This window comes from Globicephala melas, chromosome 10, assembly GCF_963455315.2.
Source record: "Globicephala melas chromosome 10, mGloMel1.2, whole genome shotgun sequence".
Taxonomy (NCBI): Eukaryota; Metazoa; Chordata; class Mammalia; order Artiodactyla; family Delphinidae; genus Globicephala; species Globicephala melas.
In genome coordinates, this window is record NC_083323.1 from 78,308,434 (window position 1) to 78,335,107 (window position 26,674).

General features: G+C 38.9%; 1 protein-coding gene across 1 annotated transcript in view; it reads left to right on the plus strand.

Moving 5' to 3' along the window:
- Positions 1-1,937: 1,937 nt before the first annotated feature.
- The window catches only part of OVCH1 (ovochymase 1), a 76,527-nt gene continuing 51,790 nt past the window's right edge, over positions 1,938-26,674 (plus strand). Inside the window, exons 1-14 of the mRNA XM_030830382.2 lie at positions 1,938-2,033; positions 2,643-2,761; positions 3,045-3,142; positions 3,913-4,085; positions 5,497-5,584; positions 11,525-11,658; positions 12,867-13,007; positions 13,118-13,248; positions 13,986-14,076; positions 15,331-15,459; positions 16,989-17,063; positions 18,147-18,327; positions 24,475-24,547; positions 24,976-25,171. Coding sequence (XP_030686242.2) covers positions 1,964-2,033; positions 2,643-2,761; positions 3,045-3,142; positions 3,913-4,085; positions 5,497-5,584; positions 11,525-11,658; positions 12,867-13,007; positions 13,118-13,248; positions 13,986-14,076; positions 15,331-15,459; positions 16,989-17,063; positions 18,147-18,327; positions 24,475-24,547; positions 24,976-25,171 — 1,699 coding nt within the window. The 5' untranslated portion in view covers positions 1,938-1,963. The remainder of the gene's footprint in view (positions 2,034-2,642; positions 2,762-3,044; positions 3,143-3,912; positions 4,086-5,496; positions 5,585-11,524; positions 11,659-12,866; positions 13,008-13,117; positions 13,249-13,985; positions 14,077-15,330; positions 15,460-16,988; positions 17,064-18,146; positions 18,328-24,474; positions 24,548-24,975; positions 25,172-26,674) is intronic.

The following is a 26,674-nucleotide window of genomic DNA, read 5'->3' on the forward strand; positions in this document are numbered from 1 at the left end:
GAAAAAAGGGAGCTGTGATGTAACAGGAAATGAAACAGTGCCCAACCCCATGGAGACTCCCAGGTGTGAAACACACCACTGAAGATCCTGCAAAGCTGTGTGTGTACCATGTGCACAAAACTACAAGGGGACAGGGTCTGTAAGCTTCATGAGGTTAGCCATGAACTTGAACATCGTGGGTCCAACGTGCACAGCACATGTTCATTTTTTCTTTCCTTCTATTTTATTTTGTAACAGCTTTGTAGTGACTTTAATCTGACCCTCTCTTGCTAAGAAGAAAGAGAGGAGTTTGCGTCCCTTTGGAGGGTCTGAGCTTTTATTGGAGAGTAGTGTGCCCCTGGGGCCACAGATGGTTATGGTAATAATCGTGAGGTCACTACAGTGAAAGCGAAACTCGGAGATGAGAGTGGTGAGGGCCATGGGTCAGACAGTCACCACCTGGAGAGTTCTTTTACAGCACTCAGATGTAGCAGTGTATTTTCAGAAAAGAGCAGCTTACCTTACCAAGTCCCCTCCTGGTGTGCCCTAGACACCCAAGCTTGAAACCCAGGAGTCATCTACTCAGTCAAACTGCCATCCAAGTTGTGACTATTTTAAATAAATACTTAAAATGGTGCTACTCTCAAGAACAATTCAGTCCAACACAACTGTTGATGATGGCAGCGTTGCATATCTGTGCTGTCCAATATGGTAGCCACTAGGCACAGGTGGCTATTGAGGACCAGAATGTAGCTAGTGCGACTGAGGAACAAATTTTTTTTATTTTAGTTAATATTAATTTTAATAACCATACATGGCTAATGTCCACTCTATTGGACAGTGCAACTTAAGAGCTTTTCCGTGTTGTAAGACTTGGGACATAAAAATCACGGAAACCCCTTTTAGCTTCATAAGGCAAGAAGGCTTGAGATGGTGTGTTTCAAGTTTGGGTGCCAATCACATTCTTGAAGCTTTTTGCCAGAAGCTTCCCAATTCACCTGCTCCCTTCTGCCCCTCTCTGACTGTCAGCTGCCTGTCCCTGGACCTGCATTCCCTCCACCTCGACTGTCTCTGTTTTCCTGTCCTTCTGTCTACCACCTGCCTGTCTCCCTAATTTGTTTACCCTCCTACCTCAAGAAGCTTTTATTTCTATTTAATACAAAAGTGAAATAACTGGGGCTGGGGGACTGGTGTCTAGGTTAGTTAATATATATAAAATGTTCACTTAGCCTTGCCCTCACTTTTTGATAAATTATAAATCAATTACAAATTCTGGCTTTATTCCTCTCCCAATCTCAAGCTAACTCGTTACAAATTACTTATTAGAAAATAATTATTGAAAAAATGCTGACATGATAATCCTGCTACTGGATTCATTTTAATACTCTTAAATGCTGAACCCTACAGTTTTGGTCCATTCCACTGAAGTTGATGATGCCACTGAGAAAAGGAACGGGGTAGAAACCTGATCTTTCACATCCACTCCCTTTGAAAACTTGGGAGTGTCACGGTCTTCAACAAGCTTCTTAGAAGCAGGGTGGTACCTTTACATACTCAAGTTTTCACGAGTCCTCCTTTCAGAGGTCAGCCTGCCTGTGTCTTGCATGGGTGCCCAGCTTCCTTGACCCTGGGCTTGGGCCACACTCCCTGGTTGGGAACAGAATTCACCTGCGCTGAGCGTTCTAGGCCACTGATGCCCTTGCTCCCGCATCTGGCCCAGGCTCACCCTCGAGGTCACCTCGCTCCTGTCTCCAGGGGCGGAGGGCGGGGGCGCTATGACACCTGGGCGGCCCGAGAGCGGCCAAGGCTCGGCTGGTCCTGAGGAGGGAAAGCTGTGCGCCCGGCTGCGCGACAGGTGCGGCCCCTTGGCGCCGCGGGAGGGAGTGAAGAGCGCGTGCGCTTCCGGGAGCGCGAGCCCTGCGGCCGCAGCGCCTCTCCTCGCCGGCGTCTGAGGAAGACCGACGGGTCCCCGCGCGCGGGCGCCATGCGGACGCCGCCTGCGGCTGCTTCGCTGCTGCTCTTGGTGCTCGCGGTCCGCCCCTGGCGGAGCAGAGGTGAGCCTGGCGCTGGGCGCCGCCGAGGCTGCGGGCGGCTGAGCGCCGGCAAGGGGACTTCATTCCTCCCCAGGGCAGAACAGCCAACTGTGCCCAAGAAGGGCCTGGGCCGGATTTTCTTCTGCAATCCTTTGGATTCTGGAGTTCAAGTTTTTAGGCACATCTGCTAATCATGCTTGTGCTAAGGATTCTCCTCCAGGGAAAGATAACCAAGTAGAAGTAACTTAAAACCTAATAGCTCTGTTCCGGAGCAGCATATGTTCTCCAGTATCTTTCATTCCACCTAAATTATGTGATGCTCACCCTCCCAGAGAAAGCCCCGAATCCATCACCAGAGGGAGAGGGCCTCATGCAGTGCCCAGGTCTTTTTTATTAAGGTAGCTCAGGCTGTAAAGGGCAGAGGGAGTGGCGAGGCAAGTTCTAGTCAACGAGTCAGGGGTATCTTGAGAAAAGAAAGGGGATAGCCTGCAGCTGAGTGACACCAGAACATCTGAGCCAGGCCAGGAAAATCCGAACGTGGAAATCAGGATAAAATGAACGCTTACATAAGATGCCGTGTGTGTGTGTGTGTGTGTGTGTGTGTGATCACACATATGCTCTCCCACACAGGACTGAAGTGCGGAATTCGTGCTGTTGATTTGAAAAGTACGGAAACTATCTTGGAATCGGGGTTCTTCTCTAGAGTTACTAGTTGGGGAAATTCAACAGTTGGTGGACACCCGTGGCAGGTGGGTATAAGAAAGACATTGATTTCTTAATGAGAAAACGGTGAACTATTTCCTTTGTTTCAAATACTACAACTCCAGGTTAACATGTAATTTTTCTCCAGACCCCACTTGACCTCACTGTCAAAGAGTTTATTTCATAGGAGATCTCTTCCTAACCAATTTATATCAGTGTCTTAATGTGACATCATATTAGAAGAGTTGATTTCAAATGTTTCTGAAGGAGACGACATCTGTGTGGAGATGTATGTATATTAGTTGTGTTCATAACTTTTTTCTTGGGCAGGTCTCCCTGAAATTAGGTAGGCACCACTTCTGTGGAGGAAGCTTGATTCAAGGTGATCTGGTGGTTACAGCAGCACACTGCCTGGCTAGCCTCGATGAGTAAGTTGTAGATTTCCATTACTTATCAAACCTTGATCCATGGCAATAGGATTGGGAGATTCGACGCCCTAAATACCATACAAAGTTCAGTCTTAGTCCCTTTCTTAATTTTTCCCTCTGGTCCACCTACCCACTGACCTTCCTGATTCCCAGAAACTTGTGTATATCCCAAGATTTCTTGTGCTTCCTACTCTACTAATCAGAGACCCCAAAGATCCCAGACATCATCTATGATCTGTGGAGTTAGTGGTGGGGTAGGGGTGATGGTTACTTATTTTAATAAAGTATTAACATCAAATGTTGAACAGATGCACTAATGTTCTAATAATCTGAGTTTCAGTAATTAGGAGGGGAAAATACTGTGGAAACAACAGATACTTGACTAGATTAAAAGAGGGTACTAGTAAAAGGAAAAGAAGGACAGTTCTAGGAACAACTTTCTATCTTGCGTAAAATGGTAGAGCATATATAGACTGGTTTATGTACAAAAGAAGACATAAATATTTTATGCAGAAAGACAATTGACGCTAGGGGAAAGGGTTCACAGAATGTAAACACTCTGTGATTGAAAACCATGACTTTTTATAGATACCTATAATTTACAGGGAATTATAACAATTGATAATAATCACTAATAAAGATACATCTTCTTTTAAGACTTAGAAATGCTTAAAGGTACATTAATCACTTTCATTTAATTACATGAAACCAAGACTGTCTTTCCTGGGGGAGACAGCTAGACTTATTGAAAGATTTTTGTTTGGTTTTAGGAAGCAAATTAAGCATCTGACTGTGACTGCTGGGGAGTATAACCTCTTTCAGAAGGATAAGGAGGAACAGAAAATTCCTGTCTCAGAAATTATTATCCATCCTAAATACAACAGACTTGGATGTATGAGTTTTGATATTGCACTGCTATATCTAAAACACAAAGCCAACTTTGGTAAGTAGGGAGTGTTAGAGTACAAAAAAAATATAATGGAGGGCTTCCCTGGTGGCACAGTGGTTGAGAGTCCGCCTGCCGATGCGGGGAGCGTGGGTTCGTGCCCCGGTCTGGGAGGATCCCGCGTGCCGCAGAGCGGCAGGGCCCGTGAGCCATGGGTGCTGGGCCTGCTCATCCGGAGCCTGTGCTCCGCAACGGGAGAGGCCACAACAGCGAGAGGCCGGCGTAAGGTTAACAAGCGCTGAACAAATGTTAATGGTAACAATATTTTAAAGTGGCAATGAAATCAGGCAATAACCATCAATTCCACAGTCAAATGAATATCAGAATGTGACAAGTAATTTATTTAAATAACACCTCCTTAATATCATCTTTCTAAGCTTCTCATTGCCTAGTTGCCTGTTCTAGCTTCCAACAATTAAAATGTGACACAGGAGTCTGAAATTTCTGAGTGAATGCTGGAGACTTGCCATGTCATTGCTAAAATCTGTGTACTTTTACTTTAATATCATTATACAAAGGTATTTTATTATAACCCAGGAAGTTAGAGATGGGAAAACACCATATTAGTTTCATACACTATAATTTGACAGCTTCACTATGACTCATGATTTGAGAAAATTGGATAATTGTTAAATCTGAAGAACTCAGGTAAAGAATATTGTGAATACTCTTCAGCCATAAAAAAGAATGGAATCTTGCCATTTGTGACAACGTGGATAGGAACCTGAGGGCATTATCCTGAATGAAATAAAAAAAGGCAAACACTGTGTGATCTCACCTATATGTGGAATTAAAAAAAAAAAAAAAAAAAGCTGATAGATACAGAGAACACATTGGTGGTTGCCAGAGGTGGTGAGTGGGCAAAATGGGTGAAGGGAGTCAAAAGTTATAACTTCCAGTTATAAAATAAGTCCTGGAGATAAAAATGTACAGTATGATGACTATAGTTAATGATACTATGTTACATAGTTGAAAGTTGTTAAGAGAGTAGATCTTAAAAGTCCTCATCACAAGGAAAAAGATTTTTGTACCTATGTATGGTGATGGATGTTAACTATACTCACTGTTTCACAATACATATAAATAACAAATCATGTCATAAACCTGAAACTAATATAATGTTATATGTCAATTATACCTCAGTAAAAGTGGGAGAAAAAGTATTGTAAAGAATATCAGATGGTTAATTAATAAAATTGTTATATATTTTTAAAATTATGATTTAGAAATTTTCCTAACAAAGTCTGCAAATACAAAGTATAGGTCATGGCACCTACAAACAAATGCATTTCCATAAATACGAATTATATAATATAAATTATATAGCTTCAAGCTGAGTCTGTACAATATGTCTTGAAATGTCCATGGCTGAGCAAAATAATCAGCTTTTTTTCCTATGTTTTGGAAGATTGTAGACCTCAGGGAACAGTATTATTTGGAGAAAATGGGAAGATTTGTTATCCCCATTCGAAAGAGAGCAACTATTCTCATTATCGGTACGTAACCCTGGTAGGAATGATCCCTGGGTTTTTCCCCCAAATCATGCCATTTTAAGGGGCCCTTTTTTGGCAATTTTATCTGGTATCTCAATTACTTTATTTGATTAACATAAAACCCTAAATATTTTATCTGGTATTGGATGACAAATATTTGCTAATTGGTATTTCTGATACCTGTTAGTATGAATCATCAACATTAAGACTGGAGCTTACGAGGGGAATTCCCTAGCAGTCCAGTGGTTAGGACTCCAGGCTTCCACTGCAGGGGGCCCAGGTTCGATCCCTGGTTTAGGAGCTAAGATCCCACAAGCTGCGGGGCACAGCCAAAAAAAACTAAAAAAAATAAACAAACAAAAAAAGACTGGAACTTAACCTGAATTGATGTATTCAAATATCTAACATTAACAGCAGCTGGTAGTGAGATTGTTTTGGGAATCTAGTGGTTAATCCTGTCCCACTTATTTCTGTAATAATTGTAATACTTTGTTCAGTGTTGCCTATAAGAGGGAAAATAGTTCATTATCTATAAGCTTCAGTATCTTAAAAAAATTTTTACCTACCTTGTCCTCTATATGGCTAAGAATATCTTTAAGCTTTAAAAATTAATTTTGCAAATATCTCATTTTCTTAAGTGTTCTACATTCATTTTTAAAATCGCATTGAGCATTGAAAGGTATTCAAAGGTAGATGAGAGTTCTATGAGTTTATAATCTGGTAGGAGGAAAGAGCTGGACAAAAATAACTATACTATAAAACAAGGTGAAATAAGCTTTATAATACACACTACCAAGGTGTGTTGGTACTATTGACAATGGAGAGAATAATTCCTATTGCAGTGATTTGTGAGGTGTGTGTACTGTGGTTGGGAGGGGTAGAGATGCTTCAGTTAAGGGGATGGTATTGAAACTAGACAGTGAAGTATAGTTATGATTTTATTGCTCATGACGTCTTTTGTAGCTCTAACATATAAGAGATTGCTACAGATCATGCCAGGCAGAGGGAATTGTGTATAAGAAATGTCAGGAGGTGAAGAATATCAGGACTGTTTGGACAGTGTGTCCCAGTGCAGCTGGAGAACAATGTTAATGTAAGCAGGAACTGGGGTAGCAGTCGATGATGAAGATAAAAAGGGCTTAATTGTAGAGGACCTTGAATTCCATGTGAAGAAGCTTAGACTTTATGCCATGGGCAATGGGAAGTCAAAATGGTGGTGAGATTATAATTTACAAAATTAATGTAAAATAAATGTAAATATCCATTACAAGTATAGGACAGAAATGATGTGGCTTAATTGCAGCCCATATTTAAAAGGCTTATTAAGAGTCTAAGTTGACTTTCTGTGAGTCAACCTAGTAATAATATAATACCAATAAAGCCTTTGCCGTGTTTGCTTAAACTTTTAGACGAATAGCATCCAGAGTCCTATTCTGTGAGAGTCCTGGGCTGGGGTGTAGGCAGGAGATCTCTAGATACAGTCGTTAGAGAGGAACATTGATAGGCTGGAAATTACCTGAGGGTCAATGACCAAGATCAAAAGAAATTCAAAACAGTGCCTTGGGAGATGTGGTGGAGGGAACTAGGAATATATTCATTCCAAAGAAGACTTGACAGGAGGAAGGAACTGTCTTGATTTATCTGAAAGGCTACCATTGAAGCAGAATTGGACTTCTGATTAACTGCTGAGCTGAGAACAAGAGCAGAGGGTAAATGTTAGAAGAAGGTAGATTTCAGTACAATGTAAAGGAGTTTCTAATTTGAGAGATTTCTGAGATTTAATGGCCTGCGCAGGAGATAATGAATTTCCTTTATAAGTGGATATTTGAGCAGAAGATGGATGGCTATGCGTGAGATTCTAGAAAGCATTTATCTATTGGATAAGATATACACAGATGACAGACAATTTACCCTCAAAGACAGAGAACTTGTGATTCAATTTAGATGAAGTATTGAAGAGATCTCTGCAAGAAGGACTTCAAGACAGAGGGTGTTCTTAGTAGTATCAAATATTGCAAAAGTCAAAATGAGTTCAGATAAAATGTGATTGGATATGGTAATTCAAAAGTTAGGAACTGATTCAGTAGAATTGTAAGGTTAGAAGCTATATTCACAATGCATTAAGTGATGTTGAAGACTTGGTACCTCTTCACCAAATAGTAAAAATTAATTGAGGCCCTAAGATGTGTCAGGCACTATTTTAGGTGCTAGTTATACAGCAGAGAATGAAACAGACAAAAATGTTTTCCTTTGCGGGGCAAGTTGTGGGGTGGAAAGTGGGGGTAATACAGATAATATTACATACAGTAGAAGATGGTAAGTGCTGTACAGGAAAATAAAGCAAGAGGGAGGGATAGAGAGTGCTGGGTTGTGCAATAATTGGGGAAGATGCTCAGGAAGACTGCACTATGAAAATGATATTTGAACAAAGACTTGAATGAAATGAGTGAGGCCATCAAACGATCATCTTGGGAAGGGATATTCCTGGCAGAAAAAAAAAATTAGCACTTAGCTAGAGCTAAGTGAGAGAGGGCGAAAGTGGTCATGATTATGAGTGGCCAAACTTATAGAGCATAAGAAGGACTTTGGATTTTACTGTAAGATATGGAGCCACTGGAGGACGTTGAGCAGAGGAGGAACATGATCTGACACATTTTAAAGGATCTCTTTGGCTGTTGTGTTGAAAATAGACCATAGAACAGGCAAGAGCAAGAGCTGAAAGACCAGCTCCTGCAGCAATCCCGGTAAGGATGAAGATAGCTTCGACCAGGTTTGTAACAGTCGAGGTGGTGAGAAGTGGTAGAGCCACAGGATTTGCTAACAACTTGAAAATTTGGGTTTCAAGAGAGAAAGACTTAAGATTGTGTTGAAGGTTTGTGCCCTACAGGAAGGAAGGAGCTGCTATTGTTTGAGATGAGGAAGACAGTTGAGCAGTGAAGAGAAGGAGGAAGATGGGACAGTGGCTTTGGGTAATAGGGCACTAGGATTAACAGAAATGGGGATTTTGCTTTTTGAAGGGTAGGGCTAACTGTTCTTATGGGCAGGAGAGAGAGTAAGAGTGATTAGTTAAGAGAAATACATATGTATGTGAAGGAAGTTTCATGAGAACACAACAAATAAAGATTTAGCTTTGGAAAGAAGGAAGATAATTCCTTTCCTGGGAAAGGAACAGAAAATGCCAAGGTAATCTATGGGATATTTGAAGGAATTTGCACTAGATGCTGTCTTAGTAATTGTTAAGCTTTGAACCGCTTCATGTTTAGAGAATGAAGTTAAGATTAAATAGTTAAGATATTAAATAGCTTGTAGGGACTAAAGTAAGAAGTCAACTAAAGGCAATAAGACTTTCAGCTACATTACAACTCAATATCAGCATGAATTTGTACCATATTTCAACACATCGAAAACAGACTAGTTGTTCATTTTTATTTTATGTACCACCAATCAAGAAAACAAAATACCCAAGATTAGGAGATCTCCATATAAAAGTGGGACACCTATACCTTCAGCGTAAGGCTATACAAGGCATAAGCCCACTCATGTGGAAAGTTACATGCCTCAACCTTGGAAATGGATGTAGGGAGGAGTACAAATCTTCCTGAGAATTCGAATCATAAGCTAATATTCATGCAAGTCTGCAGTCTAAAATTTTCACCACTAGTGTAGTCTAAAACACCTCAAGCAGAAAAATTAAGTAGTATGCAGTCAACCCCCAGGTGACTGGCCAAAACTATTACAAATCCTCTCTTGAAACACTCTTTCAATACATTGATTGTAAGACTAACATTGTGAGATCCTTCTAACCGAACTTTAAGACTCCATTGTAAGATCCTTCTGATTTTAGAATGTTCAAATGTGAAAAGACGTGTCTTAGAAATGTAATAAGGCATGGAGCCAATTTACCTACTTAGTGACTCCAGCGTGCTAAGCAAACTTGAATGATGCAAGAAGGGTCTTTTAAATTCCAAATGGAGTTAATTAGCCAATGGTAAGGGAGAAAGAGATAATGTGAAAGTGAAGCAGGTATTTATAGTCTCTCCAAGCCTGCCTTTATTCTGGTAGGTGGTAGCTAGACTCTCAGAAATGGCAGATTCATGGCATTCAGATGGTCTCCTTCCAAGGAAAATATTACATCTTTTAGAGCCTAGAACAGTGCCTGGCATATAACTGCTCAATAGCTATTTGAATGAATAAATCAATGATTAATTCTGGTACCCCTCTCTCACTCAGCTTGACTAGACCTCAGAATCCTTTTAATGCAGCAATCATTAAAATAACAATAAATCAAGGTTGGCATGTGACTTGAAATCTATTTTCCATCTTTGAGTTAGAGATTTTTGAATTAGAAAATAATATGATGAAAACAGGAGAAAGCAGTGGCCTTTGAAGTCATAAAGCCTAAACTGTATTTCCCATTATATGTGAGATGTGATGACTCTTTCAATATCAATGCCAGTTTTTCTATTTGGAGAAGGGGGAGTAATTTCTCCCCTGCCTACCTCAAAGGGGGGTAATGAATCCCAAGAAGGAAGATGGATACGGAGTGCTTTTCCGACTAAAGTGCTTAGAAAAGTGGGCATCGTCATATTTTAGGCAGCTTATTGCTTTTTAACTCAAAGTGATTAAAAAGTAATTTTAATAATATTTTAGGCAGTCTATTTTTACATCTAGTTCAGGATGATGAGCTTGAATAGAAAAAGCGTAAAGCAAGGAGTTTCTGGTTAAGTAGAAGGTGTTTGGTGAGAATTACAGTGTTTGGTTTTGGAAACTGGGCATAAAAGGGTTGGATAACTCCTACAGTCCTGAGAAGTTATTACTTGAAGGGCAATGGGACAGTTAGCAGGTCTAAGGTTGTTGATAAAGACTATGGAGCTTTAGAAGGAAGCTCGTTCTGACATGTTAGGTTCCAGATAAGATTGCTTTGCACTCACTCACTCACAAACATAGAAAATGAACTATGGTTACCAAAGGAGGGAGAGGGGTGAGGAGGGATAAATTAGGAATTTGTGATTAGCAGATACACACTACTATATGTAAAATAGATAAACAACAAGGACCTACTGTATAGCACGGGGAACTATATTCAATATCTTGGAATGACCTTTAATGGAAAAGAATCTGAAAAATACATATATATATATATGTATGTATGTATAACTGAATTACTTTGCTGTACACCTGAAACATTGTAAATCAACTATACTTCAAAAAAATTAAAAAGTAAATAAATGAACAATTAAAATCATGACAGAGGGTCACTTGTCAATTAAAAAAAACAATTACTTTGAACTCACATACATGTGAGCCATAGAAGACCCTGAGAATGTCTGGCCGATTGGGATTTCTTTTCTTGAGTAAATAGTATGAATTCATGTAGAAAAATAAAGGTAAATGATTGTGTGTTAAATTATGTAAACTACTTTCAAAATGTTTAAACATGTTTCTAAAGATATTTGTAAAAGGTCACAGCTTACCTTCCTGGAAGTTGGATAACATCGCAACTACAGGGATTATGACTTAGGCTGACCTAGGAGGATGTGGCTGCTTTGGGTTAAAATATGCTGCATGGTCAATCCATAATTCATAATCCATAATTCAACTTCTGGGTGAATATTATGAATTTTCAATTAGACTAATAAATTAGAGAGATGAATCTTAGGTTTCTTAAATTCGTAGATCAAAATTCTTGCATTTTATAACTAAATGAAATTTAAAGGGTGGTTTCTGACATTCTCTGATTAATACTGCTCCATTTCTTGGAGAAATGATGGCAATTTGAGCATAAACAAATTATTCTCACATAAAGAATTTCCTTTGCCTTTTACCTTCTAATATCCTGTAAAATTTTAGTATTGAGTTATGAGCTAAACCTCAGATATTAGATCTTATTTGTCACACTTGACTCTGCCATTTATTATACTTTCTTCACTTTCTCCTCTGCAGCTTATGTATCTGGAAAATAATGGTACCAGAAAATAAAATTATCCTAATAAAATTTACAAGCTTAGACATAGAAAATCAAGTTGAATGTGACCATGACTCTGTATCTTTACAATCAAGCAGTGGAGTGCTTATTAGTGAGTATGCTACATTTATTTTCATTTGTCATTTTAGAGTATCCAAACAGCCAAAGAGGGGCTAAAGGATCTGAAATTAGATTTCTGCACACAGGGAAATTATTTCATTTTGCAAACTGTGCCCTTTTGAAGGGGCCAAGAGTGTGTGTGGTAAGAGTGGAAGCAAAGACCAGCATATTTCCTGAGGTTTATCGATTCCTTTCTCAAGTTTAATAGCAGTGTTGAACGAAATTGATCTCACAATTGTCAGAAACTTCCCTTCAAGGCCATGTCAGTTTTTTCCTTCTTACCACAAAAGCGGGTGCATGGTTGCCAAATCTGGTACAGACAGAAAGCATATGGAAGAAAATGTAAACCATTCATAACCTTACCACCTAGAGGTAAATGCTGCTAACATTTTGATGTATATTTATCTATACATATTAACTGTACACACTGAACTCTACCTTGTTTTATAATGTTCTTTTTTCTCATGACCATAGGTAATTTCATGTCATTTCATTTCTTTTATTGAATACCTCTTATAAGCTATGTAAGCATAACTGATATATTTACTTTAATTGAAATATTATGTGTTAAGCGTGATAGAAGGTCTCTGGAGCTGGCATAGACCTCGGTCTCTAGGTCTCCATATGGCCAATGATTAGTATAAATATCTCTTCAGAAGTATTTGACAGAATTCTATAGTCAAGGTATTGTGCTAAGGGTTATAATATTTATTGACTAAATGATTTCATGCTTCAGGCCTTTTTACCCAGTAATCATTCTTTAAACCAATCATTAAACCAGATATCATACCAAGTACTGAGTGTATACAGAGTAAAAGCAGTCTCTGCCCTACTGAGCTTGCAGTTTGGTGAAGTAGATAAAGGTGTACCACAAAGTAGGAAATGGCGTGGAGTAGGATATGTGCCGTGGGGTTCAGAAAAGCTCTCGTTTCCATTGGTTGTCAGGGAATGTCTATGGAGAGCTGGACTTTGAGTTAGACCCTGAAGGATGAGTAGAATGTGGACATGTGAGATTGGGTATGAGGAAGTAAATGGAGTATAAATTATTGAAGCAGAGTGTAGGATGAATTAAAGGGACTACTGTATACTTTGGTGTATTTAGAACAGAGAGTTCATGGAAGGGAGTATCAGAAAAGCACGTGTCTAAGTTTGTTTCCATCATTTTTCAGTAATCTTATTTCAATTTCTTTTGCTTTTAAGGTAAGGTCTGTGGAAATATATTGCCCTCACCATTGCTGACAGAGACCAGTGAGGCCACAGTTACCTTTGTTTCTGATACAGACAACAGTGGCAGCAGCTTTGAGCTTACCTTTACTGCTATACGGAAGAACTCAGAAGCAGGTAGGTATTAAATCAGGCATGCAATTCCCTGCTGTTTTTCTGTGATATGAGTGTGAGGAAGAGGGAATGCCTTTGTCTATTCACCTAGGATTTCCACAACACCTCCATAGGTTCAGGATGTGGGAGTGGGGCTGTGCTGGTGGTGGAAGGGATGATTCACTCTGCCGGCTATCCTCACCTGTATCCCAGGAATGTAGGGGGTCACTGGTTGATTCATGCTCCAGAGAAACACATTATAAAGGCAAGCAACTAAGGAGACCTTTACTTCATCAAGAAATTAGCTGTGTGTGTTTAGCAGAACTTGCTTCATCAGGACTGTTAAATTGTCTTATGATTAAGATCTTCTATTTGCTTTTTTTTTTTTAACTCTAAAAGGGGATCTTTGTATGTAGTTTAAAATGTTTTAACAGTTTAAAAGAGACTAAAACGAAAAGTAAGTCTCCTACTCAGCTAACTCCCATCCTTCTTCCTGAAATCAAACACTGATAAGTTTCTGGAATATCCATAGAGAGAGATTCTGAGCATTTTCAAACATGTATATATTCATATTGCTTGGCAGTGCTTTCTCTACTTAAAAATATCTCAAGGATCTTTCTAGATAAGCCCAGAGGGCTTCTTTACAACAACTGCATTAAATTATATTGTGTGATGTCCCTTAATTTCTTACACCAGTTCCCTATTAACAGACTTCTAGTGAGTTGCCAGTCTTTGCCCATGCCAGCAATGCTGGTATGTTCCTGTGTCACTGTTTTTGGACGATGTGGATGTATATAATTCCCAGATGTGGACTCACTGGGTCAAAGGGTTTGTGTCTTTAAATCTGGTAGTAATTGCCCTCCAAAGAGGCTGCAGCTGTTTACCCTTCTACCAACGGAATATGAGGGCGTGACTGAGAGCCCTTTAACGTATAGAGGGAAACTTTAAAAGTTTGTATCTTCTCTTTGACCACTTCTCTGGTTATGTTTATAATTTATACAGCTGACATTTGAAGACCTTAGTATTGAATTTAACCAAAACGGTACTCATGCTGTTGTGATTTATGGTGATCCTGAAGAGGAACATGGGTTGGGTGGTAACATTCTGTCCTTTAAATTTAATCTGAAAAGTATGAGACAAAGCAGAGTAGTTGGAGCATTGGCTGGCTTCCTTGGATACCATGAGGTAGAGTGGGGATATGAATTTCTTATATGGGAACTCATGATGCCATAAAACTTTAGCTTTGAAATCTATCACTTCAACTGAGTTACCAGTAAAGTTTTTAATAGAAACATGCAAAATTTGAAGAATGTTTCAGAATATTTGGAAGGTGAAAAGGAGGTCCCAGGGAAAAAAGAAAATGTTAACACAGTAAAATTTTAGCAGCGATTTAAGGTAAAATTTTAACCTATTTTTTTCTGTATTAATCCCTTCAATTGCTGATATATTCATTTTTATGTCCAAGAAAAGTAACCAGAAAAAATTATTCAAAAATTATTCAAAGCTATAATTTCTACGTGAGCCCTAAAAGTTAAATTTTGAACTAAATCTTCAAATATACTTTCAGCTTTGACCTACCAATTTACTGCATATGAAAAATTATCCCTCTGGCCATGTTGCCACATCCTTAACACCTACTATGTGTCCCTCAGCTAGGTGTAGTGTGGGTTGGAGACCAGGAATATAGATAACTTTGGAATGTTTATTTGGATAGTCAGGGCAGGTGAAGGGAGCCCAATTCCCGGATGCAGCAGATGGTGACCCATATAGAATGGGGTTTATGTGTTACCTATCACATAAAGTGTAGCCATGCTCTGTTTGGAAGGACGAATACCAAGTTTGGGATTTTCTTTTTTTTTTTTTGCGGTACACGGGCCTCTCTCTCACTGCTGCGGCCTCTCCCGTTGCGGAGCACAGGCTCAGCGGCCATGGCTCACGGGCCCAGCCGCTCTGCTGCATGTGGGATCTTCCCGGACCGGGACACGAACCCACATCCCCTGCATTGGCAGGCGGACTCTCAACCACTGCGCCACCAGGGAAGCCCCTGGGATTTTCTTTAATTCACCTCTTCTCATTGTCTATAAATTAACAGTCAACTGAGTTTTCTATGCATACTAAAAGTCAGATATTCTTGCCCTATCTATAGAGTTTTTCCTGCGAGATAAAATTATAGTACATTGTTATCTTGAAACTAGTGTTTGATTCCCACATGAAATGGAAGGGTACAAAGCAAAGTTGGAGAAAACAAAACATTTTGGAAGAAAATTAATTGGATGATGTTTTACCTCTGTTTTCTGATTTTTAATTTTTTGTAACTATAAAGCAAAGTTCCCTAAAACTTTTACAGCCAAGCTTTGTGAAATCTTGAATGCTACTCGGGTATGCAGTCCTGGTAATATGATGGTGATTCATTTTAAAAGTGATGGTGAAAAGAATTTCCAACGCTTCAAGGCTAGATTCAGCGTTTTACCCTCAGGTGAGTATAAACACTTGTATGATTGTGATATTTTGCTTATGGAAATGGTTATAGGGAAGATAATTTAACCATGTTTACCTAAATTTAGGGTGCTTGAATCACCTAGGTAGCAAAATTAAAATGCAGATTCCTGGGCCCACCCCCAAAGATTTTGATTCTGTAGATGTGGAATGGGGCCCTGGAACCTGTGCTTTAAGAAGTACTTCAGATGATGCCAAGAAACTATGTCCACTAGTTGATCAAAAAAGATTCCAAGCACCTTATATGAAAAGTAGATAATTCAGATTTGAGAGTGTAACTCAGAAATGAGATTGGCTCTGTTTTGGGATATTTCAGGGTTTGAAGGATTACTATGATTCTAGTCATTCTAGAAAATAAAGTAGCCTTTACTCAGACAAAAGGAATATCATATGCAAAGACCCTAATGTGAAAGAGAATGTATGTTGTACAGAAAACTACAAATACCTCAATTTTGTTGGAGTTTTGGAGGGAATGATAAAAAAGGCGAGAGTTAGATCATGATGGACACAGGATATTAAATGTTAAGTACCACAGTGACAGCATATCTAGTTAACATTTATTGATTACTCACCCTGTACCAGGTATGGACTAAGCATTTCACATGTATTATTACATTTATTCCTCAGTACAAACCTAAGAGGTTTGTATACTGTTCCCCTTTTCACAGATGAGGGAACAGAGGCTTAGGAGTTCAGTAACTTTCCCCAAGGTGCATAGCTGGCACGAGGTGGAGCCAGAATTCAAACCTTAGTGGTAATGTAGAAGATGGCATTAGAGGTCAGGGGTGAGCTCACTCACAAGGAGAGTAGTGAGGAAACCATGGTAAGAATTTATTCTGACATCGCTTGATTAGTTATGTTGTGGGGAAGGAGATATATGAAGAAGAAAAATTCCAGCATGATTTCCAGGATTCTAGCTTGAGTGGCTGCATGGATTGTGGAGTCATTAAATGATACAGAGAAACATAACAAGACCATCTTGACTGTTAAAATCAATTGATTCCATTTGAGATATGTGGATTTTTATGAGCTTGTGGGAGATTCAGATGGAGGTATCCAGCAGTCCTAGAATTAGTCCTAGATCTAGTAGTCCTAGATCCAGAATTCAGGAAGGAGATTTAGATCGAAGATGGACATTTGGAAGTCATATATATGTGAATGAATAAAAATAGGGCTATGAACAGTACTTTCGTGGAATATCTTTCAGAATGAAGAATAGGATCCTGAAATAAAGACTGAGATTGGGAAAAGATGACCATAGATATATTTTTTAAAAACCAGGAGAGTAATTTCATGGAGCCAAGGAAGGAAGAAATGCTTAAAATGGAACAACAGGGATATTATGAGATATATGACCAAATCACATGTATGAGATCTGGCATAACATTTGAAAGATAGTAGTAGTTAGATCAACTTAAGAGCAGTTCTATGATTGACCATGTAAGCAAGTAGGGTCAGCTACTATAGGCTACTCTAAATATTTTCAATTAATATTTTTTTCCTCTGCAGATTCATTAAACAAAATTGGATCAACGTCATCTTCCAAAACCAATGCTGTATCTTCTACAAAAGATATTCCATATGGTGAGTTGATGACCATGTGATTCTTATCTGTTTAATTTCCTTTCTTCTTTAACTAGATGTCTCTTTACAGAAGCCTCATCTTGCACTGATATAGCTTCACAGTGAGCAAGAATGAGTTTTATATTTAAGCCTGTGAAATTTCCAGAACCCTGTTTGGGTTTGAGTATAGACTTAGAGGGAAGAAGAAATAAGCTTTATGACAGGAAAAAAGAGGTACAGACAGCATTCCTTGTCCTCATTTATTCCTATGCAAACTTAAAATATCTTCCTAAATTCTGTGTTTAATATGATTTTGCATTTGCATTTGGGGGCAAAGGGTGAAAACAAAACTTTTTTGTTTTCATTTTTTTAACACACTTGCAACTCTTAACTTCATTATAATCTTAAGTGTCTGGTTAAATATTACGAACTTTCATTGCTCTGTATGCATGTATTTCATATGTTCTAGTTGATGGGTTTTAATATCAATAGAAAGTTGCACAGGGAGCTATAAAGAGAGAAAATTGTCTGCCTCTTACGGGGGAGTCAGAGAAGACTTCATGGAGAAGATAGTACTTGATCTGAGTCACAACAGTATTCCAGACAAGAGAACAGCATTTGGATGTCTGAGCCAATTTGGTGTGTTTGGGGATTGGTAAATGGTTTTATACAATGAGAAAGAGAGATTAAACAAGGATGTATAATAAAGAACCTTGTATCCTTTGCTAACAAACAGAATTTTCCTACTAGAATGTAAGTTCCATGAGGGCCAGGAATTTTGTCTACAGTATGCTGTTCACTGATATGTCACCAATGTCTAGAACAGTGCCTGGCAACACCAAACACTAAATAAATATTTGTTAAATGAATGAAGAAATATAATTTTTTAGGCCAGTACCTAAAAACCTGATTGCTTAGCAGAGTCACCTAGGCAAGCTTTTAAAGTCGGATTCTACAGAGATGGGTCTTAGGAATCTGTATCTTCATGAAACTCATCTGGTATTTGGGAATTACTACTGTTGGCTATGGCAAGCCATTGGGGGAGGAGTGTGTTCTTAATTATTTCAGTTGGATGGGTCATTAGTTTGATCTCCTTTGCTGTAGGTGTCTGTGGCATCCCTCCATTTAGTCCCCAGTGGCTTTCCAGGAGAATTGCAGGAGGGGAGGAAGCCTGCCCCCACTGCTGGCCATGGCAGGTGGGTTTGAGGTTTCTAGGCAATCACCAGTGTGGAGGTGCCATCATCAGCTCTAGCTGGATTCTGACTGCAGCCCATTGTGTGCAATCGTGAGTGAGACTGATGATATTTTACTAATGTATTCATGTACCGTACCTAGGACATAAGTAAAATTGTCTAACTTCTAAAATCATCCAGACTAATTCTAAAGCATGAATCTTCCTTTCAGTGTTTCTGCCCCAGGTCCACCTAGCCTCTATTTAAACAATGTCAGTGAAGAAAAAGCAAATCAAATCTTGAAATTGTTCATCCCATTTATGGGGATCTCTGATTATGTTAAGCCCAAGTCTGCTTCTCTGTAGCAGAAACTTATCGATCTAAATTTACTGCAGTTCCAGAAAACAAGAACTCAATCTCTTTCTTTTTTCACATAACAGCCCTCTCACATTGCCTTAACTTAATCCTTAAACTAAATGCTCATTGTTCTATTGTTTGTAATTCCAGAGGCCTCGCCATGCAATGTACCTTACCCTGGATTGGTTTAGCGTTGTTCCTTTTAAAGTATGGTTCACGACAGTGGAGAGCACAGTAGGATAATCCACACCTTGATCACTGAACTTTCCGTGTTTTTAAATTGTAAACTATGCCATGATATGAAAAACTGTACATAATATACATATGTGATCTAAAGAATAGTTAGTAAATGTATATTTGTGTCCCTACTACCTAGCGTAAGAAGGATCTTTACACTTTCCTTTCAAAACCCCTTAGTGCCCCTCCCAAAGAGGTAAGCACTATGCTAAATTTTGTGTTCATAATTCCTTTGCTTTTTTTTTTTCGTTTTAACATCTATGAATCCCTAAAACCAGTATATCGCCTTATTTTTCCTGGTTTTGATATTAATATAAAAGAACTATAGTTTATATTCTTCTGTGATTTGCTTTTATCTTTATAACATATATAGATTAAATCATGTGGATGTGTGTAACTGTAATTAATTCACTTTCAGTCCAGACTAGTTAAGGCAATCACTTGTGGGTTGGTTCTGGACACTGTAAATTTAAATACTCCCAAGGATAAACAACAAGGTCCTACTGTATAGCAGAGAGAACTATATTCAATATCCTATGATAAACCATAATGGAAAAGAATATTTTTTTAAAATATATATATATATATATATATAACTGAATCACTTTGCTGTACAGCAGAAATTTACACAACATTGTAAATCAACTATACTTCAAAGTAAATAAATAAATAAATACTCTCCAGATGATTCCAATGTACAGCCAAGGTCCAGAACCCTTCCCTGTCCCTGACTCCATCTTGACCCCTCCCCTGCTTGTCCCCGGTGGACCCACCCCCTTCCTCAAACATGCTGTGCTTGTTCCTTTCGCAAGGTCTGTGTAGTTGCTATTCCCTCTGCCATTCAGGACACCAAGGTGCATTTAGTTGTCCTGTCTCCTTCGCCTCCTCTTGGCTCTGAGTCTCACTGACTCTCCTTGTTTTTGATGACCTGGACAGTATTTAGGAGTACTCATCTGGTATTTTGTAGAATGTACCTCAGTTTGAGTTCGTCTGATGTTTTTCTCATGGTTTTACTGGGATTATGGATTTGGGGGAGGAGGAACACAGAGGCAACATGCTCTTCTTATCACATCATATCAAGGGTACAAGCTGTCAACATGACTTCTCAATGATGACGTTAACCTCCATCACTGGCCCAGGCAGTGTTTACCAGGTGTTTCCACTGTAAAGGTGCATCTTCCCCCCATCCTTACCTACTCTTTGGAAGCAAGTGGCTAAGGGTAGACCACACTCAAACAGTTGGGCCTTAAGCTCCACCTTCTTGAGCGCATAGCTTCCTACAAAGATTATTTGAAATTCTTCTGTATGCGAGATTTACCTCTTCTCTTCCTTTTATTTATTAAATCATGTATTTATACCGGTGCGGACTTGAAAATATTTATTTTTATAAATACTGTATATTTATTTTGTGGCTCAAATTGTTCCAGCTTTGACTACTGTGAGTTCTTTCAGAGTGGCTTCTTGTCTTTTTGATATTCCCCCATCCTTTGTGACACAACAGGATGCTCCAGGTTCATCTTAGGTATTCCCCTCTCAGTCCTAGAAACAGCCATTTCTCCCGTGAGCCCTGGTTCATTTTATTGGAGAATGGCATGAGAAGTCAAGATCTGGGTGCTGGGCACCCTGCTTGCTACTAGGGGCTATTGTTTCTAGGCCCTCTTAGCTGAAAGAGCTAGAAAATGTAAGTATGCATACTAACTCACTTATATAAACATATTTATCTATCTGTACCTATATTAAAGTAAACATGAGTTCATGCGAATATTTCCAACTCAATCCAGTAACCACATGGTTCATTCTAACACCTTCTGCCCTTGGAGAAGCCATTTTATAAGAATTCTATCAAAGTGCATTTTTATGTACCATGGAAAAGCCTCAGTTATAGCTGACTAATTAGTGAAAATTAATGCATTGGAGAAAACAGCTATTAGTATTGATACCAGAGGCACAGCAGAAGCTTTGGCAGACTCCCTTGTCAAATAGTTTAGTCTGTTCCTGAATTAATGTCATGGACCATGACTCCTTGCAGCAAGATACAGACCACAGCAAACCATTCTTCACAAGGTAGAATAGTCAACTTGATGAGTCAATTGAGATTAATAAACAGAGTCAGCTAAAAATGTTTGTGAACCATTTAAGTTAACCACAAAAAGAACTTGTGTCCAATATCATTAGTGAACCTTCTTGGTTTCTTTGTAAAATTTCATTAAAATAGTAATAATGTTTGTTTTAAAAGGCAGTTAAATAAAGTTATCAGGTAAAATCTAAACTACCTTCTCCATTTCACTAATCCATTCCGCCTCTCTGGAAGTAATCAATATTAAAATGTTTTAATTATCTGATTTTCCATTAATGTTTATGCACATTAAATGTACTTTGTAGTATTTTATAATTTTTTGCACAAAACATTGTGCCTTGTATTTATACTGATATGAAAAATGTCTGTGCACCTCATTTTTTCTTTAACTTTTCATAGTTGCCTAACTTACTTGACCAGAAAAATATCTTTTTGAAGCTTGAACTATATAGATCTTTACCCCAGAAGTGTTTGATATGCTGGTATAACCAAGGTAGTATGTTCCCTTCATGCCTTGCCTTTAGGGAGCTCTTCAGCTGATTCCTTCAAGGACTTGCTTCTCCCTGCCTCAACTTCATCAATCTTATAGACATCCAGGGCTCCATCCTCCATAGAAGGGGGCTTCTGAGTATCCAAATCCACTGAGAAGGCAGCTTTGCCTTGTGGGATGAGCCAGTTGAGGAAGTGTGCAAAATCTGGGAGCTGAGATAGACATCATTTTTGCTGAAGGTCACCAGGTGCCAGGCTGGCTGGCATTGCTGGGTAGTGCTCCAAAGACAGCAACACTGTATCACCTCCCATATACTACTGACTGACAGCAACACTGTATCACCTCCCATATACTACTGTCCCTGGCACTGGTTACCCTTAGTATTAGTTCTCAAACTTCAGCAAACATCAGAATTGCCTGGAGGGTTTCTGACTTAAAGTCTGGTGTGGGGCCGGAGAGTCTGTATTTCTAACAAGTTCCTGGGTAATGTTGTTCTATCCTTAGGAAAAACCTGGTGTGTTCTTATTTTGCTGACTCCACTCTGGTCTTCGTGATCATGTGGGATTTTTAACTTACTTTAGGGCACTAAACTCACTTTGCAATTGTGCATTGGAATCTTTCTGTCTCAAACCTAAATCAGCGGTTTTTTCAATTTCAGCCCCTTTCTGTAACTTAGCAGTTACTCTTTCTTCTTCTGTTGCAGTAAGTGATACATGTCCCATTGTTGCGTTGGGGATGAGGCCATAAGGATACAAGAAATGAAGGTTGATCATGGACAAGTGGGAAGAAAGGCTAGAGAAATTCATAAATTGATACCTTCAGCTATTGTCCCATATTGGAGAAATCTCAAGCTTTGTTGCTTTATAAAGTGTACGTTGTGTTGTCATATACTTTTTACAGTGTTCTCTACCAAATAAAAGGATATTTGATGACTGTGCACAATTTCTTCACTAGAGATTGTGAGCTACATTATCAACTCTACCATGATGTTTATTATTTCTTTGTATCGTGGACACTATTCTCTGTATAAAAAGGTAGAATGAATTTGTCATTAAATTGGTCGCCTGGACACATGCCGGGACACCCCTTGTCTCAGCCAGGGAGGTTCTTTTTCCACTCGGATTCACACAGCCAATCATGAAACCAATGCTGAGACTGGGACAGCAGAAGCTTTGTTCAATGGCAGAAGAATGGAGAAGTGGGAATTTAGTTCGAAATTCAACTTCTTAACCCAATTCTGGTGGAGACACCATATATATAGGAGGGTCGAAGTAAAAGGGAGGGAATTGGAAAGAGTGGGAGGAATATCCATGACTTATCAGAGAACAAGGGTGTGGTTTGGACCTGGAACTGATGCAGCACTCGTTTTCAGTTCTTGTATGGGCTTTTCCAGTGTTGTCATGGCAACCATTAACTGTCATGGCGCTGGTGGGTACGTCATTTAGCTATTGTATTACAATGAGCGTATAATGAGGTCCAAGGTCTAGTGGAAGTCAAATCTTCCGCCATCTTGAGCCTAGTTGGGTCTAACCAGTTCTTGTTTTTCTCTTTGCAGCTTCCTCCTGAGACTTAGATACGAGCAATTGGTTTCCTTTCAAGGCAAGGGCAGGGGTATGATTCTAGGACAACAGCTTGGTAACAGCTTTAAGAAATAAGTTAGTAATGATTTAGAGGGTGACTTTGAGAACAAAGTTGATCCTTCCATTAGAGTGCATGACAGATAAGAACAATGATAATAATAAATGGCTACCATTATGGAGTCTTTACCATCTGTAGAGTACTTGCCAGGCACTTTACCTAAGTTAGTTCCCTTAATAGAGGCACATTGAAACACATGAATGAGTCAGACTCATCATGCAAGAAATTGAAATGAGCATGGTTATGACTAGAGAGAAGATGCCTATGTGTATTAAGAAACATCTCCTTTGAATAAAGTGTATTGAAAAATAATTTCAATAAATTTTATTGAAGAAACAGTTTTGAGAAATGAAAACTTAATCTCTGAGCTGAAGTGACAGTGTACTTCTGGCAATTGAGAGACTCTTTACTTGGATATTTTTTCAACTGAAGATCTTTTTTTTAAATTTATTTATTTATATTTGGCTGCATTGGGTCTTCTTTGCTGCACGCAGGCTTTCTCTAGTTGCGGCGAGCAGGGGCTACTTTTCGTTGCAGCACGCGGGCTTCTCATTGTGGTGGCTTCTCTTGTTGTGGAGCACAGGCTCTAGGTACGTGGGCTTCAGCAGTTGTGGCTCGCGGGCTCTAGAGCGCAGGCTCAGTAGTTGTGGAGCACAGGCTTAGTTGCTCCGTGGCATGTGGGATCTTCCTGGACCAGGGCTCAAACCCATGTCCCCTGCATTAGCAGGTGGATTCTTAACCACTGTGCCACCAGGGGAGCCCTGGAGATCTTGATGTGGCAAATTAATGGATGTACATTTAAATTTTTAAACATCTTTTTGAAGTATATCAAATGTGTGCAAATCTTTAGTACAGTTAGAGGAATTTACACAAAGCACACACCCATGTAACCAGCACCCAGATCAAGAAACAAATAGGGGCCCCCCTCGAGCCTCTCCCAACAATCACCCCTCTAACAGGAATCAGTGCCCTGATCTCTAACACTATATGTGAATTTTACCTATTTTTGAATTGACAAATTCTTTTTTAACCTGAGTTTCATCAATTCTGGTTCCTGTAATATAATGTTTGGATACTTTTAACAGTAAAACATGGACCAGAATCTACCTCATTATGAAGGTAACTTTTTTCATGCATTCCTAATATCACTATGAAATTAAAATAAGCTCTAACTTTTCTTTTTTCCTTCTTAACTTAAAAATAGTCTTTGGTGATATTTGATAAGGGCTCCAAAGACATTTTATGGCCAAAAGAAGGGGGCAAGATACACAATTATGAACTTGTTCTCAGGTAGGTCAGGAGGCAGAGTGTAGCATTGCTGGTTACACAAAGGTGCCAGACAGGGTAGTGGGTGGCCCCTGACTGAACTGAACAGTGCATGTTGGTAGGGCCAGAAGGGGTTAGACCAAATGGTGAAAAATGTGTTTTCATGACAAACTTTTGTTGTTCTTCTCTCTCCAGGAAAAATAATCCACTCTTGTGGACCATTGTTGCTGGAGACCATGACAGAACCTTGAAGGAACCAACTGAGCAGGTGAGAAATGGTTTTAATGGTTATTCTGCCTAAATTTTCACATGCCAGGGAATACATTTAGCTAAAACATGTAGTTATTAATCCCCTAATGCCCTCGTATACTTATCATTTATACTAACATTTAAAGATACCATTTAAGATCACATTTAATCTGAAAATTAGGTGAGGTGAGTCAGGAAGTGCAAATTCAGGTCCATGTACACAAGTCCACCATAGTCTGGTTTTTCCAGGACCACCAGTCCTCAGAAAGCAGTGCATGGACTCCTGTAAATTATTAACAGAGATTGCCCTTTTTAATTTAGTACAAAGTCATCTTCATTACTGATGTGTGGAAATGCAGAGATTTAAGATTATTTTGGACCAGTATACAAGGAAGTTGTTCAACTCATTGACTTTGCCTTGTAATCTCTTGCTTGCTAACAATACAGGTGAGAAGGGCAAAACACATTGTGGTGCACGAAGACTTTGACAGACTGACCTTTGACTCTGACATCACCCTAATACAGCTGAGCTCTGCTCTGGAGTTCAACTCAGTGGTGAGGCCAGTGTGTCTCCCGCACAGCACCGAGCCTCTGTTTTCCTCTGAGATCTGTGTTGTGACTGGATGGGGAAGTGTTAGTGAAGGTAAACATTTTACTTTTGCATAAACATCACTGCTGGTTGAGAGTTTTGAGAATGTGTCATGGAAATGATATCAAGTAGTATCTGCTTTAGCCCTTCTTCCTTCTGAAACATTGAAACCGAGTTTTATGTAGCTGTAAAGCTCATCAAATTAGAGAATGAGCTGTTTTATATTTTTCCATCAGGGTGACTTAATCATAGGTAGGCTAGATCTGTGAAAGGCCAGATAGAAGTATTTTATGCCTTGTAAGCCATGTGGTCTCTTTCACAGCTATTCAAATCTGCCGTTGTAGCACAAAGCAGCCATGGACAATATGTTATAGCATGGATGTGGCTGTATTCCAACAGAACTTGTCCATGAGTCTTAAATTTTATACAATAATCTTGTCACAAAATGTTATTCGTTTTTTGGATTTTCTTTTCAACCATTTAAAAAATGTACAAATCAGAATTAGTTGATAGATTGTAATAAATAGGCTTGGGGACGTAATAACTAGGCTTGTAATAAATAGGCTTCAGTTAGGGCCTGGCATGAAATTGGCCTGTTGGCTGGGGTTTGATGACCCCTGGGCTAGATTCTAGATTTCTTAAAGCCATAGTGAAATACTGAAAGATCTGAATGGGTTGATGTTTGTGTCCTGCTTCTTTTCACTGTATAAAGTTATTTTCTTTTATATTTTCCTTCTGTTTATATGTCATTTAAAGTCTGTGAGCTTGCAGATGTAGAAGGCAAACTTACGGTTACCAAAGGGGAAAGGGGGCGGGGAGGGATAAATTAAGAGTTTGGGATTAATATATATACATTACTATATATAAAATAGATAAACAACAAGGTCCTACTGTATAGCACAGGGAACTAAATTCAATATCTTGTAATAAACTATAATGGAAAAATTTATATATAAACTATATATAGTTTATATATAAACTATAATGAAAAAGAATATATATATATATATATATATATATATATATATATATAACTGAATCACTTTGCTATACACCAGGAACTAACACAACATTGTAAATCAAATATACTTCAATTTAAAGAAAAATAATGATAAAGTCTGTGAGCTTGAAGGAGGTGAGATATCTTTGACCTCATACAGTATTCATGTCCTCAGCTTACTGTGCTACCTGCAGCCAAATTGCATTTTCCTAAAATCTTCACCAACCACCATATGAGGAGATTTTATCCTCCCATTCTGAAAATGAGGAGATTATGGCCCTGAAGTCTAAGTAATTTGCTAAAATTCCATGGCTAATAAATATCAAAAGTGGGATTTAAAATCAGTGTGGCTCAGCTGATAAACCTTGAATGGCTTATTTGTTACATTTGGAATACAATCTGAACTCCTAGCCCAGCACTGAAGGCTCTGCATTGGACCTCCCCATACTTCTCCAGCCTCAGTTCCTCCTTTGTCCCCTTGTTGGCTGACCTGTGTCTTCTTTCTTTCTCAAGCTCTGTGCTTTGTTTCCTTGGCCCCGGAGCACTCCTATTCCAGT